The 15,350-nt window shown below is 48.2% G+C and overlaps 7 protein-coding genes across 7 annotated transcripts; 3 read left to right on the forward strand and 4 right to left on the reverse strand.

The window, feature by feature from the left end:
- Positions 1–120: 120 nt before the first annotated feature.
- Positions 121–1,671, reverse strand: FPRO_15800 (uncharacterized protein; the record flags this gene model as incomplete). The annotated part of the gene is made up of 1 exon (XM_031219841.1): positions 121–1,671. One exon carries the CDS (start codon positions 1,669–1,671, stop codon positions 121–123), a length of 1,551 nt encoding a protein of 516 aa, XP_031085559.1.
- Positions 1,672–2,812: 1,141 nt separating this feature from the next.
- On the forward strand, positions 2,813–3,851 carry FPRO_15799 (uncharacterized protein; the record flags this gene model as incomplete). The annotated part of the gene is made up of 3 exons (XM_031219842.1): positions 2,813–3,044; positions 3,092–3,661; positions 3,718–3,851. The coding sequence occupies 3 exons, from the start codon at positions 2,813–2,815 to the stop codon at positions 3,849–3,851; spliced, it is 936 nt and encodes a 311-aa protein (XP_031085560.1).
- Positions 3,852–4,231: 380 nt separating this feature from the next.
- FPRO_15798 (uncharacterized protein) lies at positions 4,232–5,592 on the reverse strand (the record flags this gene model as incomplete). The annotated part of the gene is made up of 2 exons (XM_031219843.1): positions 4,232–5,521; positions 5,575–5,592. The coding sequence occupies 2 exons, from the start codon at positions 5,590–5,592 to the stop codon at positions 4,232–4,234; spliced, it is 1,308 nt and encodes a 435-aa protein (XP_031085561.1).
- An 817-nt stretch (positions 5,593–6,409) lies between these two features.
- On the reverse strand, positions 6,410–7,543 carry FPRO_15797 (uncharacterized protein; the record flags this gene model as incomplete). Its single annotated transcript, XM_031219844.1, has 2 exons — positions 6,410–6,768; positions 6,829–7,543. 2 exons carry the CDS (start codon positions 7,541–7,543, stop codon positions 6,410–6,412), a joined length of 1,074 nt encoding a protein of 357 aa, XP_031085562.1.
- An 895-nt stretch (positions 7,544–8,438) lies between these two features.
- Positions 8,439–10,192, forward strand: FPRO_15796 (uncharacterized protein; the record flags this gene model as incomplete). The annotated part of the gene is made up of 2 exons (XM_031219845.1): positions 8,439–8,678; positions 8,732–10,192. 2 exons carry the CDS (start codon positions 8,439–8,441, stop codon positions 10,190–10,192), a joined length of 1,701 nt encoding a protein of 566 aa, XP_031085563.1.
- A 98-nt stretch (positions 10,193–10,290) lies between these two features.
- On the reverse strand, positions 10,291–11,840 carry FPRO_15795 (uncharacterized protein; the record flags this gene model as incomplete). The annotated part of the gene is made up of 3 exons (XM_031219846.1): positions 10,291–10,546; positions 10,602–11,745; positions 11,798–11,840. The coding sequence occupies 3 exons, from the start codon at positions 11,838–11,840 to the stop codon at positions 10,291–10,293; spliced, it is 1,443 nt and encodes a 480-aa protein (XP_031085564.1).
- A 1,803-nt stretch (positions 11,841–13,643) lies between these two features.
- FPRO_15794 (uncharacterized protein) lies at positions 13,644–14,858 on the forward strand (the record flags this gene model as incomplete). The annotated part of the gene is made up of 1 exon (XM_031219847.1): positions 13,644–14,858. One exon carries the CDS (start codon positions 13,644–13,646, stop codon positions 14,856–14,858), a length of 1,215 nt encoding a protein of 404 aa, XP_031085565.1.
- Between the last annotated feature and the right edge of the window lie 492 nt (positions 14,859–15,350).

The following is a 15,350-nucleotide window of genomic DNA, read 5'->3' on the forward strand; positions in this document are numbered from 1 at the left end:
TATCTCATTATGCACAGATCGTTGAATCTTATGCAAGTGCATATATATATAGAAACTAAGCAATGCATCTGATACTCCCTTCTGGAGATGTTAACGAACTGCACCGGCCTTTGAAGCTCCCTAGCTTATAGACTTCTCATTAATGCGGTCCAAGATTACCAGACGCTCCGCGAATCCCTTACCAGCCTTGCTAAGAGCATCGATATTATCCTTTTCCCTCGATAGGATCACGTTCTCAGGATAGAACTTTCCCAGAAGCGCTAGCTTGAGAATAGGGTCTGAGGTGGGAATGATGTGGATTGTGTTTCCGTGACCGTCCTTTACTCGTGGTGAAATGACAAGTCCAGGTCGCGAGAGAATGTCTGCCGCATCGTGGATAATTGTCTTATGGGTGCCGTTGTCGCCTTCTGCCGACAGTGCACTGAGGATAGGTGATGATTTTGCAGTTGTAGAACCCTTCTCCGCTTTGACTTCATACGCATAGCGTCGACCACGGGCGATCTGACCAAGGTCAACAGACACAGATTTGCCCGAGTACAGCGTCAGGCGCAGCTTGACAATACGTCGAAGAGCGTCCTTCCCGGCGTCGATGGCCAGAGAGGACTCCGTGACCCTGGTGTCAACCCCTAACAGAGAGGGCAAATTCCAGCTCCCGTCCCCAGAGACGGCTTCACTTGCTGCGAGCTCTGTTCTGGGAGCATCGATGTATTCCTTGTGCTCGTAGTCAAACAAGACCTCGCTCTCGGAATCATACACATGTGCTGGATGATAACGTAGTAGATGAAGAGAAGTAGATCCGGACAAGAAAGCTGGTAAAACGAGGCCTTGGGAGTACTGGAATCCGTACCCACCTCGAGGGAGATGTCGCGCTGTGAAGACTTTGGCCAGATCAACAATGGCGACATGCTGGATTGTACCTGTCAGACAGTGTACAAGGAAAAGCTTCCGAGGCTCTTCCAGGTCGCGGATACCTCGGTCTGAGTCCCGTGGAATAACGAAAGGCACCTTATCGTAGTTCTCAAAGGGGATCAAACTGTCGCGAAGGAGAATCATTCGATGAAGCCACTCGTTATACAGCTCCATTAGCTGCGAGTCACTCCGAGGTCCCAGTAGGAGGCCTGCAACAGCTGGAGTCCAGAGATGTCCTTCGCAGGGGCTTCGGAGTCGTATCTTGGGATTAGCGTTGGTAGGGTCGATGCTATCGTGGACGTATCCAACAAGTGTCTTAGCGATCTTGTTTGCTTGGATCACGATCTCTCGCCGCGCGGTGTCCTGAGACGAGTGGACCAGTGGCAGTGTTGACTCTCTACCCGTAGTTGCAAGAGAAGCTGCCAAACCATTGACAAGGACAGTGCGAGCAGGGACGTCATTTGGTCCATCCGGACCGAGGCGAGATATGATGACATCGAGAAGGGGCGAGGCGGTAGCAACCAGCTGTCGGACACTGTAGACCCCGGGCGGAGTGTAGAGCGCATTGTTTATGATCAGAGGGTAGTGCTCAGCTTTCAAAGAATCGTCATGGTAGGGAGGAGAAGGAGGAGATGTCATGGCAACAGGTCCGTCTTTCTGAGTCCACGAAGGGTAGACGGTATAGCCCAGGGTGAGATTGGCAAGATTGGCAAGTCGGTAGGGCGGTGCAGAGGAAGGGGGAGGAGTGATAGCGGAGACCATTGTACGGGCCAGAAGGATGTGGTTGGAGAGAATCAAGGTTCGATAGAGGATTCGAGGGGGAGAGGAACAGACGAGTAGGAGGGGCAGGGTTATGATAGAGGACCGAATGATGAACTGTACCGACAGCTTGGTCGGTTGAGGATGCAATGTGGCTGTGTCTGAAGCGTAAATTTGGTCCCGAAGCTGGCTGTCCAGACCGACCACTGCAAGGTAAATGATTGTTTTCTTTACTTTGTTTGTGAATATCTTTCTGGGAAATCGGGCGCGTGCATGAAAAGCTATAGAAGGGAATGGCTAGGATGGTTGATGAATAACGCCACGGGAAGGGAGATTAATCGCTGGCATTAAAACATTCCCATGCGAGGCTTAACACAACGGATCCTCGGGGCGTATCGTCTGTCGATGTCCGATGGCCCTGATCAACTGTTGGTCCTCGCTACGCCCCTTAGTCCTGCTGTTGGTTGAGACAACTGCTGCTCCCAGCGCTTTCTTTCTTAATCCCAGGTAGTGTTTCCTGAGCTGAATTAATTTTTGGCGGATTTTTGCTGATGCTGAAGCAGTCGGTTCATCTGCCAATTCTAGACTAAGAGAAAAGAGGTTAGGTAGCTCAGCAAAGTGAGGTTAGTCAAAACGCCATCAAAAGCTTTGCCCAAATAGTATTGAGTATCACCAATAGAAGGTCTGGCGCAATCAACAGGGATTCCGCACGCAATTGTGGACTTAGCTTCGGAGATTTGTGGCAGTTCCAGGCTACTCAACTCCGATGACCTCGGAGTTGAATGGCATAGTGGGGTCGCCCTGAAATTGATAACCAATACCAATAGGCTTGTTACATCTTATGCAAGATATCTGCGTGATTATTATTCATGGGAGGACTGACAAACATATCTGCTTTATAATTGGATATGGATTGTGTGCTTGTCAATGTTGCCAGATCTAGCCGATAGCTTAATCGGGGTGATGGTATTCCACCATAATGGTATCGAATTAGTAGACAGCTGCAGTGTATTTGTGCTTATGGTCATTAAATAGCAGTTGAAAGATCAATGCCACTGAAATAGCAATTATCCACAGCTGCTAGTTGAACTGATCCGCCTCCCTTGACTCTGTACCTGGTGACCTACCAAGCGAATTTACTGAAATGGCTTCTGCAACTGTTAGTGCCGTGACTGGTGCCGCGACGGTCTCGACACCACTGGCACCATTCTCGGGTACAGAAGGAACCTACATGCTGCCTCACCATGCCCAGGAGATTGAGAGATTACATCGCCAACACCTCTTCATGAACACTACCACGGGAGGTCAATTGCTTGTAGTGCCATCTATCCACGAAAAGAAGTCTTTGCGCGTACTGGACTCTGGTGCTGCAGATGGTGAGTCTCCGTTGCCCATAGTCTATTCCTTTTATTGACACTTGTAGGTTTCTGGCTTCGCGATCTACCTCGTCAGCTCCCATCACACGATCTGGAGCTCTATGGGGTCGACATTGGATCAGATCTCTTCCCTGCGCCGGATGAGAATGCAGTTCACAGTGTAGAGCTTCGGAGCCATGATGTGAGAACTCCCTTTCCACCCTCGTGGGACTGGTCTTCGAAGTTCGACGTGATCAATCAGAGGCTTCTTATCTGGGGCATCAAATCTGCTGAGTGGAGCCGTGTCATCTCAAATCTTGTTTCGTCTCTTCAGCCTGGCGGTTATATACAGCTCGTTGAGGCTGAGTGGATCGACCCCAAGAACCTTGCAGACGAGAAGACCAGACCTCAGCTCAGGAAACAAGCTGCTCTGCAAGAGTGGTCTACCGCCAGCTTTGGTATGGACATTCACATTGCATACAAGCTGGAGGGGCTTTTACGGGACGCTGGCTTGGAGGATGTTCGCAAGGTCCAGTTTGATCACGGCTATGGAGCCCTCGCCACATCAAAGGAACAGAGAAATGTGTCAGCCGAGTTATGGGTCGAGTGCTTCCGAACTCTGGATGAGAAGATTCCAGGTAGGTCGAGTATGCAACCATCACAACACCTAGTACTAATCAGAGATACTTTACAGAAGGCGGAATTCCTGGGGTTGCAGCGAATTCGAAAGAGTTCCATGAGTTCCTTGATGCTTTAGAGATTGAGATCAAGACGTATGGCTACCAACCCAAGCTTAACTATGTCTATGGACGAAGGCCATTGAATTGATACGGTTATAAGACTAGAGCTATAGAGACTAGGAGTTTCATTTCTATAAGTCAATAGAATACAGCTCGTCCAGGCGTTAATAGAATTGACCTAATATGAACTGAAAGATCTTCTTCAACCTATATAGCCAGCAGCATTCTGTATATAACTAGACTTATGAGGTGTCATGTAATGATTCAAAAGGACTTAATTACCTAACACTCCGTTGTCCCAACGATATCTAGAGCTTAGTTCGATCTGGTAGTTTTAAACTGCTCTCTAAGAGTATTAAAGCTTTCAGCATAAATTCTACAGCGAAACAGGTGAGTGTATTAGAGATATGAGTTCAATTCGCAGCAACAAGTAGCTAAGTATCAGGCTAGATACCTTCCATCGTATTCTCACCCAAAGTTCTTCACACACTCGGCAAAGCGTTGCACCAGCTCCAGCGCCTGCTGGCCGGACAAGCGAGGGTCACACAACGACTCGTAGCAAGTCTGCAAATCTTCCTCGTTCTCGCAGGATGGGCCACCTAAGCACTCTGTGACATCGTCTCCCGTTTGCTCGAGATGAATACCACCTAGATGACTCCCAAGACTTCGGTGAGCAGCATATGTCTCCACAAGCTCAGCCAGCAGGTCGTCAACCCTCCTAGTCTTGATTCCATCTGTAGTTGTGAACGTGTTACCATGACACGGATCGCACATCCATATTGGCACATGGCCGCTGAGCTGCACTGCTCTGATAATGGCGGGAAGTGTCTTCCTCACCTTGTCGTGTCCCATGCGTGTGATGATGGTGATCTTTCCATACTGTGCTGTATCGGGAGCCAGAGTGTCAAGGAGTGCAATCACATCTGCGGCTGTGGCTGTTGGACCGATCTTGACACCGATAGGATTTCGCAGTCCACGAGCATACTCAACGTGAGCACCATCAAGCTGGCGAGTTCTCTCACCCAGCCAGATCGATGTTGCTGACAGGTTATAAGACTCATGGGTAAGAGCAGATTCGTAGGGGAGGTGAAGTGCTTCGTGTGACGTGTAAAGATGACACTTGTTGAATGCCTTCCCCGGTACTGAATTTGCTAGCCCAGTAACATGGCGGATGCTGTTCTGCGTCGCCGCAGCATAGAAGTAGCCCAGCATTAGTCGCTTGGGGTCTGGCTTTCTATCTTCCAGTCCCTCTGAGTTGATTATGTGGCCTCGGAATGCATGCACCGTCTCGCCGCTCGGGAGAACCTCGAAAGGGTTTGACCTTGGCTTGGCGTATTGTCCTGCAATACGCCCGAGTGGTATGACAGGCTTTCCAATTGCATCCTCGAGTATCTTGCTTTGTTGATGGAGCAATTCAACCTTGTGATGGATGATATCGTGCTGTATATCGTGGAAGCTCTCTGCACAGTCACCGCCTTGGATGATGAAGCCACGGCCCAGAGCAACATGGTAGAAGCGAACCCGTGCCTGCTCTATTTCCAAGCGACTGACAAGAGGCGGGAGTTGCTTCAGTGATGTACATACGTTCTCCAGAGCATCTGTATCATTGTACTCTACAGCCTGAGCAGCGTACTTTGACCGCCATGAGTCTGGCGTCCAGTGAATGGCCTCATTGCCATTCGTCGTGATTTCATTGACTAACGCTGAAGCTGCGGGCTTTCTGTTCCGGTAAGCCGCAGGAAGCCGGAGGTTATGTGTCTAATCAAGATGTCTTAGCAACGGAGCATGTTGGGGATGGATAAAGACTTTACCGGTATCTCGATATGCATCGCGGGTGTGTGCAGTAGTGGTTGCCACTTGTCCAATTGTGCGATGGCTGTTTAATGGATCACTTTGGAGATGTATGAGTTGCTAGTGCAACATATTTTGGCGATACAGGCGACTTGTGAAGTTATCTCTAACGTCGATATTTACACCGAAAAAATAGATAAAGGCATGTCTTTCTAAAGACCTTCCTGGCATACACTTGCCTTAGGCCTCGGTCAATAGCAGGCACGCATCTACAATTACAATGTCACAATTTTGCGTGATTTTGCCTCTGATTGTTGTGTTCCAGCTTGTCCCAGTTGCACTCCGTTGCTGACCAAAACGTGCCTTGTAAGACGTGGGGGCTTTGTGCACGATGCTATCGTGGCAACCAGATCGTGCCAAAGGACCCGATGCGCTAATGCAAGGACTGAAAGAGAGTTTCTGCAGCTCGGAGTTGGAATTGCGTTGATGCAGTAGATCAAGTCATCGGGGAGATCTTGCTCGGACATACTTGACCATGACACTTGCCCGAAAGCGCGGCTGCATATGCACGTCGAGTCACAATTCTTCGTCAGATTTGAGAGAGCTTGTATGGAGGCGACATGGAGCTGGGCAGAAGAGGTTTGCGTCACCAAAGCTGTCCTTCGTTTCATGCTAACAATGCCATTGTTGAGGTTTATGCCAGAGTAGTAATATGGGGTTTTCATTTCACGAGCTTATGGTTAACGAATCGAACTTTCAGCCGACATCAAGTTTAACTAGTTCAGTCTCATGACTTTCAGAGGTAGAATTGAAGTATTTAAATATAGAACGACTATTTAAAACAGAACTTGAAGATTATGCACTACCTGCTTGAAGCAGCGGAGCATTAGCTACAGCCTCAGAAGTCTCGCGTTGCATATCATCAGTCCAGGTCGTGGTGTTTTGGCCATTTTTATGCAGATAGGCCAATCTCTCCACAACGTGCTTTCCCGCGTAGACTGCGCCATACTTCTGCGGGTTCGAGGCAGTGCAGCAAGCCTTAATGGGTTCAACTAACGCCTCTCGGTTAGGGTGACCAAACCAAGCGATGGAGTAGCGTGCCGGGATAATGTCAGGGATGTTGCCGTCGGCAGCAGGCTTGGGGACCGGCTCCACAACGCGGTGCTCGGTAGAGATGAGGATGTCGTTGAACCAGCGGGACAGCAGATCCCCAACTATTCTTGGTTAGCCATTTTTATCTTGCCCAAGGGAATCTCTAGGGCTCGTTGACTTACCGTTGATAATGGCGCATCCGGGAATCGGTGGAGCATCGATGTACTTCCCGTCTGCTCGGCGCACCTGCAGTCCCCCACTCTCATCGTTGAAGAGCAGGGTAAGGGTGCCATAGTCTGTGTGTGCGGAGGCCCTGGTTCTTTCTTTGAACGCAGCCCGAGTTGTCTCAGGGTAATAGATGACACGAAAGAAGTGGTCCTTCTCATCAACGTGAGGCTCAAAGAAACCCCCATCGACACCGACTTGCTCTGCGAGAACACGAAGGAGAACAAGATGGACCTCATGACATTTCTCAAAGAAAAAGTTCATGTCATCGCGGAACTCGGGCCAGTTCTCAGGCCATTGATTTGGCCTCGTTGGATCGTTCTCTTTCCCAACATCAAACGCCTCTTTGAGATCGGAATGGCGAGAATCTCCTGATGTTCGAGCGGGAGAAAACCATCCATGGAAGCCCTTGGACTCGCCCGTCTCGACTTTTGCCTTTTCTGATACGGGCAGAGCAAAGAATTTCTTTGCATGGGAGAAGAGGTTTTCTCTTGCAAAGTCAGGGATGGAGTGGTTTGCCAGATACACAAACCCAACGTTGACAAAGGCATCGAAGAGCTTTTGCTTCTCTTTGATGCTGTCTTCCAAGACTCCTGGCGAGCGGGAGATTGAGGGGCCAATGATCTTGGCAAAGTCAATGACTGGGAGACTGGCAGTTTCTTTGGACGCCATTTTCAGAGATTTTTAACAAAAGAGACTTCGTTATAGTAGAATTGTATGAGAACTTGGTGGTCTTAGCCTGGACGCTGCTGCATCTGTCAAGCCTTGTTAAGATTTTTAATTTTAAACCTATGATCGATTTATGGATTAAGACGAGAAACAGTTTACAAGACATATACCCAATAGCCACCTAAATAGCCTCATGTAAGTATTTGCCGATTTAATTGGAAAGTCGTGTATGCCGCTGTCGTTCACAAGCCATGTCGACTCCCAGGTAGCAGAGATGATCCGGGCCGCATCGGAGCTGGTACCCTGGTCAGCATACCCTGAACCCCTCCGTCACCGGGAGTACACTCGATTGTCACGACGAAGTAGCCATGAACCCTTGACAAAGGTTATGCATATAACCCATATATCCATGTAAGTCCGACCAAAACTACGCTGACTGGTCGCGTCATCGAGGAGCCCTATGTCGCGTAAACGCGGAATTTGTGAACGCGACCTGCTTATGTGGTGCTCGAACCGCCACGTCATGGTTTACGCTAACCCGAGAAAAGGCTAATTGATCTTCACGAGCCGTTTCGAGATGGTGAGTGATATGCATTAGCTCTTACAGGGCTCGGAGCGTGCTGGAAAAATACGAGAATAGGAAGTTGGCATCGCGATTGCGTCAATTTCACTTGTATGTTGGAACGAGCGAGAATGCCGTCGGCATGTAATTCTGTTGATGTGCTTTCTGCCAGAAAGACGAGATTGTCACCTTCGATGGGGGTTACATGCCTCTGCAGCTGGCGGCCTAGGCTCATATTGGATATTCTAGCAACTGGAATACTTAATGTCTTGGTCTGAGAGCAAGAAGACAGTCTTCACATTCTCAACCCAAATCGCAATATTCACTATCCCAAAAATGGTCTTTGAGTCAAAGTTTCCCAAGGTTGACCCGCCCTCCACGGACGTGTTCAACTTCATCTTCAACACTGCTCGAGAGAACTATCCCAAAGACAAAGTCCTATACCGGGTCCATAACACCGGGGAGACTCTGACTTTGGAAGAACTCGAGAACAAGAGCTTGCGACTAGCTAGCGTTCTTGTCAAGAAATACGGAATCAAGCCTAATAATGTTATTGCATTTCTGGCCAACAACTCTGTGAGCCAACCTTATCCTCCCGTCTACACGATTGATTGACTAACGTCTGAGAGATAAACTATCCCATTGCATTCTTTGCGGCACTGGCAGCTGGGGCTACAATCTCTCCAATCCCTGTTCAGCAAGGACTTGATGCTCTGGCAATTATTCCCAGACTTGAACAGGCTGACGCCAAGTTGATCATAACTGACTCAACGCTGGCATCTATCACAAAGCCGGCAGCCGAAGCATTCAATGGTATTCCTCTGATTAGCCTCGACAATTCTTCTGAGGGAATCAGCAACGTCGAGGAGCTTCTTGCTGAACAAGATGAGCTCTTCAATGGATTCAGGCTGTCCACCCACGAGGAAACTGAGAATCACTATGCTTTCATTTACCGTACCAGTGGATCATCAGGCAACGTCAAGTCATTCCTCACAACTCATGCTCACTGGGCTGCCAATCTCCTGACAACCCGTCTGACTGTACCCTCCGACACAGATCCAGAGAAAGACGTTTGGCTCTCCTCTCTGCCTTTCGCCTATGGAATCAATGCAAAGCTGAACCTTGGTCTGAACATTCTCCTCGGGATTCCTGTCATTATTCTCACTCAGCCTTTCGATCAATCTACCTTCCATCTAATTGACAAGTATGCTATCACCTTCCTTTTCGTCACCCCGCCTCTCGCAGCTCAGATAGCAAAGTCAGAGAAGGTTGGGGTCACTTACAAGAGCATCAAATGGCTTCTATCTGCTGGAGCTCCTGTTCATACAAAGATCAGGGATGCCGTTCAAGATAAGTTCAATGGTGTCCGCCTCACTCTCGAATGGGGAACGACAGAAACTCTCCTCATCACCCTCCAGGTCGATGAGGCATCATCTGTGCCAGGATCAAGTGGTACCCTTGTTCATGGTTTCGAAGCCAGGGTGCTTGACATCGAGACTGGGAAGGATCTTGGTCACAACGAGCAAGGAGAGATTCTTGTGCGGAACACTCTTGCTCGCTTCGCCGGCTACAAGGATAATGACGAGGCTAACAAAGACTTTGACGCTGATGGCTGGTTCCATTCTGGTGATGTTGGATACGTGGATGAGAACTCCAATGTCTTCATCGTTGACCGGTTGAAAGAGCTACTTCGTGTTGGTGATGGCTACGGTACCCATGCTTCGGCGGCCGAGTTTGAGGCTGTTCTCTTCGACCACCCTGCCGTAGCAACAGCCGTAGTGGTGGGGATCCGTGACCAAGAGACTCAACAGGAGCATCCTACGGCATTTGTTGTACTTCAGCCCGACGCGACACCAAGCCACAATTTAAACACTGAGGAAAGGTCTTTGGCTTTGGATAACCTGGCTAAGGAGTTGGAGGGTTACGTTGAGACTAAGCTGGGCAAGTTCAAGAGGCTCTCGGGTGGAGCTTATTTCGTAGAGAAGTACCCTTACGTTGGTTACAAGATCAACAAGAGAAGGCTAAAGGAGCTGGTACATGTTGGCCCGTCGGCGGATAGCTTTGCACGATGGATTAATGCCGCTGCTTAATGGCGATTCAAGCACAATATATATATATGTGTGTATATTTATATAAACTACCTTTCCTTAGTATATTTGACCTCTGTTTTAAGACCAAGACCAAGGCCTTAGAGAGAAGGCTCAATAGGATGCTTCTTATGGAACACATTCAAGGGATCGTACTTCCCTTTCAGCACCTGTAACTGCGGATAGTGCTCCTTATACATGTACTGTCCGGAGTGCTGACGCATGGCGCCCGCATTTGGATACACCATCCCCTTAATGATATCTCCTCCAACGATTTCTTCGTGTTTCTCGCGTGCAAACTGAACAAGCCCTAATGCAAACTTGGTGGCTTCCTCGGCTTCCTTTTCATCTCCATACCTACATCGCGGCTTCTCGTTAGTCATTGCTCCTGAGCTGGAATGAATCATCTTACCCAACGTAGAGAGCCATGTCCTTCCAGTTCAATCCTTCTGGATCCTCAGGACGGGCTCGTGACGGGGGCCACGCGGTAGCCTTCCCGGCATTCTCGTTGATCACCTTTGTCCAGTTGTACAGGCCAAGGAAGAGCTGGGTCCCCAACTCTCTCCGGTCGTCTTTCTTATACCACTCACGAAGTCTATCAATAACTGGTAGCCAAAGCTGAGGTGTTAGACGAGTGAAAAGAGTGCCGTCCGAAAGGCGGTTGGTGCGAGGCCAGATTGACTCAGGGAAAAAGTCGGCTGTTTCGTGGGCCCAACAGGGCCTGGTATTGGACCCCAAGTGTGGAATATCAAAAAAGTTCCCGAATCGACCCTTGAATTGGTCTTCGGAGGAGCCATGGTGGTACACAATGGCGAGCATTGCCTCCTCACCTCGAGTTGCTGGTACCAATGTCGTGATAACAATAGCGACCATGTCCTCTGGTTTTTGTGTCAGGCTCCATTTGTCGACCGTTTCGAGAACTGACTGATATGCGGACCGTGGATAGACGATTGTCCCGTACCAGACTTGGTGCGTCAGTGGCTTGGCTTTGAACTTCAGCTTTGAGATGACCCCGAAGTTATATCCGGCTCCTCGAATCGCAAAGAATAGCTCTGGGTTCTGGTCTTCTGAGCAAGTGACGATCTCCCCACTCGCAAGAACAATTGTCGCTTCCACTAAGAGATCAATTGCCAAGCCAGCGACACCCATTCCCCAGCCGAAGCCCCCGCCAAGGGAAAATCCGGCGTAACCGAGCTCCTTGTGAGAAGGAAGAGGCAAGAACACTCCCTTCTCCTCACAAGCAAGGGCTACGTCGCTAACGCTCGCGCCGCCTTCCATGGTGACAATGCCTTCGCTGCCGTACTTCTCATTATCAACCCAGACGGTTCGAAGGCGACGAAGATCAATGATGACACCGTCAGAGCTCGATGCCCCGAGAAATGAATGGCCTTGGCTGCACACAGCCAGCTCCAGCTTGTTGGAGACGGCATATCTCACTGCGAGTGATATGTCATCTTCAGAGGATGGCTGGAGAATCAACTTCGGATCTCCTTCTTCATTCTCCGAGAATCGACGACGAAGAGGACCAAAGAGATCATCTTGCGGTTGAGTTATGACTGTATTATAAATGAGCTTCAAAACAGAGCCTATTGATAGAAAGTGACATACCGCCACGGAAATGGGCATGCAGATATTCCAGTGTAAGAGCCATGGCTTCGAAGATTGTACTTTGCGGAACGTTGGCCTCGATTGTGATTTGGCTATGTGAGGATAAGAGGGGCAAGAAGGTTAAGAAACAGGTGGATTGGAGAATAGCACGAATCTTTGCGATAGCACTTGAATTAATATAATAAATGAGTATGATTGTTTACAGTACCTAAAAGTAACGGTCAGAGGTCATGTGGGATAGACCGAAGCTCCCAAACAACTCAGCCGAACATCCCACTCTTGACAACATCGTGATGCGTGATAATTACAAAGCTTCAACGAAAGGGGGTTATGCAGACCAGGTCAGGCTATCCAGGTGGAAGTGTATTTCTTATGTCACAACATTGTTAATTTTGAGATAGCCGAGGTCTAAATGCAAGTCCTCCAAGTTCTCCCTGCTTGTTTAAGCTCTCAGCCACAAGTCTCAACTACAGATCCTCCATAATTTCTTTGTCAGGATCGCGGTGTAGATTTATCACTCTCTCGATGACTTAATCTCGACAACTGAGCTTATTTGGCAAAATGCACAACGTTCTTAGCATGTGGGGACTTAACAAGACTCAATGGCCCATGCGCTCAGGCCCTCCCGAGGCCCTCCCGAGGAATGTTGCTGGATCCCCATCGTCGATGAAACTCTAAGCGCTACCCGAAGCCCAGAGTCGCCATTTCCGCGTGATAAGTGGGATAAACCAGAGGTCACCTGTCTTTGGTTCCTACGTGGATGAAGCTAAATGAATGCGGGTCGAAGCATATTGGCAACAAGCGCACATCCGCTTACGCATTAAGAAGGAAGAGATCAAGACTGACTGGAGGAAATGGATTCTGTAAATAAATCAGGTAGCAGATTCTGTTTTCACTAGCAAGGTCCCAGAAGGTAGACTTTCCGGACAAAGGAACTAGCGGCAGCTAATAGGGAGAACACCTCTGCAAGCCATCATCATTGGGGAACGCATGCAATGCAGCACGATTTTTCAGCGTCATACCGTTATTCCCAAGGTATTTTCTTAGGAGATCCTCTGTTCGTTAGGCTTATGTGTGTTCTATTGAACCAAATGTACTTGCCCTTCGTTGGAGGAAGATGTCATAAAGAAATATCACGTCATCGCAGTCAAACGGGCCGGATGCGATTATATGGTTGGCCATCCTATCAAACCTCTGTGTGTCTTGACAAATGTCGAAGCTATATCAATAGTAGCCTTAGTACTATTTGCACAAGAAATGGTGGCACTTTGTCGTATTCCAACGTCATGCGTTGAAAGGGTCTGGTGGTAAAGAAGTGCAGTAAACCATTGGCGTAGATCGCGAGAGAGAGCATGCACCATTGTGACTAGCGCCAGTATATCATGGATGCAAGTGTCTGAAACAACATCATCCGAAATTAAGATTACTATTTCACAAAGTCAGTCACAAAGAGGATACTGCACTAACCGACATTAAACAGTCTGGATTCTGAATCTCCCAACAATTTAACGGTATTATATTAACTAAAGCTTCAAGAAGGGAAGATTCCCTTTAAGCGATTTTCCCTTTAATAGTCAGTAGTGACTTATCTACAAATCGTTATCGTTATCGATATCAGACTCCCTTATCAGATAACCACATCTCGATGTGGGTCCGCCGTAATAATGGATGTACTATTTATAGACGCCAAGCTACCCCACTATTGTATTTTCAGGTGTCCTCCTCAGCTGAAATCCACAGCCTGGTTTGTTAAATGGTTTTAAAAGCTCTCTCCTCTCAGCCAGGTCCTAAATCAGGCTGCAAATCCATTTTATCCGACTGACCTGGGTTTCAAGACTTTACCAAGATGTCGTTTTATAACTTGAAATCGAGCACCTTTGTCTTTTTTTCTCTTGTTTATGCTACTACCATTCAACCCGCTGTTGCAGTAACATCCACCAAGCAATTCAAGCATTGGTACCCTCAATTTGGATGGATCTTTGAGACAATCGTCAAGGTCAACTGCACCGCCGAATATGACAAATACTTGACTGGGTTCAAGAACCACTCGGAGATTGACTTTCTCGGCGGCGGAGGTATCTACACGGCTATTACCCAACCGCTCATTGAGTGCATTCTGGATCACACATCCGAATACCTTAAGTTCGCCATGACAGGCGCTCAGGTCGTACTTGGTGTCATGCCCACCATCATTGCTCTCCTCGGCCCCTCACACGATGAGATCGCCATGCTTTGCAATGTTGGTAGAAGGCCACTCCTTGCCGCTGGTTTGGCTTTGGCCTCACCCTCGGCATATTTCAGCAGGGCATTTGAGTACTCTAATCCTATTGATATTCTCAGCGTCGATGGAAACAGATATGTGCAATGGCGCCCAGGAGCGGTCTACTCGCAGCTGTTAATATCAGCAGCGGAATACCTTGTCACCACGGCAGCGTGCTATAATGTTTTGGATAACACCTTGAAAGCCAACTATCGGGCCATCTTTGCTTTCTCACCAGATGCCGACTTCCTTCCTGGATTATGGCTGGCTGTTGGCATCGCTCTGCATATTGCAGCTTGTTTTATCTCTCGACTTCGTCTTCGCGGGTCAAGGACCCGAGAATCCTCCACTGCCGAGACCGATAAAAATCTTACTCGGCAGTGGTCAAAGGAAAAAAAGAAGCAATTGGGGTTCATAAAGTTTCTGAAGTCCTGGGCGCAGAATCTTAGCTCCGTAATGTACTGGATTAAAGGTATTGGACCAAGGCTAATGAACATCATAACCACAACTGAGTTATTCCCATGCTCCTCAACAAAATACGTTGCGAAAATTTACTCTTTTCCAGAGACCAAAACATTCTTAGTATTGTCTTGGTTGCAATCGACTATTACAATTCTTCACATTCTTTTTGGTACCCTTATTTTCTCAGGCATGCTTTTCGTCGGTATGCAAGACGCCTTAATAATTGTTGGAAGGTACATTGCAGGAGTGGCTATTTGTCGAGTCATTCTTATGTACGAGTTGGCTGGTCTGCGGCAGAGTTGCGACGAGATTGATGGCAAGCCACCCGGGAAGCGTTAAATGGAGAAGAAGCTGCTGAGGAAGATAGCTGGTTTTATGGACAAGGCAGAGAATTTATCGCTTCTCCCCGGTTGACAAGAGGGGACTGATATTAGGGTTTATGAAGAGTTGCCAGATGACAGACATCCTTTAGTAGAGTGCGTAGTTAGTGCCAAGATAATTGGTCAAGTCTTTTATGTCTTTATTTTCATTACCTAATATTGAGACGTCTTTAGGCAGCCTACAGGGATGCAAGCTATGTATGAGATATATTGTCTATATAAAGTGATAAGTCTCCAGGGTCGTAATCAGCCGCCTGCACAAACGTCTGCCTGACGGGAGTATGTTATGTTATGTTATGTATATTTTTCGTCCGGGGGGCCATAGGCCCCGAAAGTCCCCTATTGGGGCACAGGACGTGCTGAGCTAGAGAAATCGGCATCTATCTACACACCAATTACAGAAATGCTATTGGACATAAAGGATTAGTCGCGAAATTAGTCTTCGCCATAG

Source organism: Fusarium proliferatum, assembly GCF_900067095.1.
Source record: "Fusarium proliferatum ET1 genome assembly, contig: FPRO_scaffold009, whole genome shotgun sequence".
NCBI classification, from domain to species: Eukaryota; Fungi; Ascomycota; class Sordariomycetes; order Hypocreales; family Nectriaceae; genus Fusarium; species Fusarium proliferatum.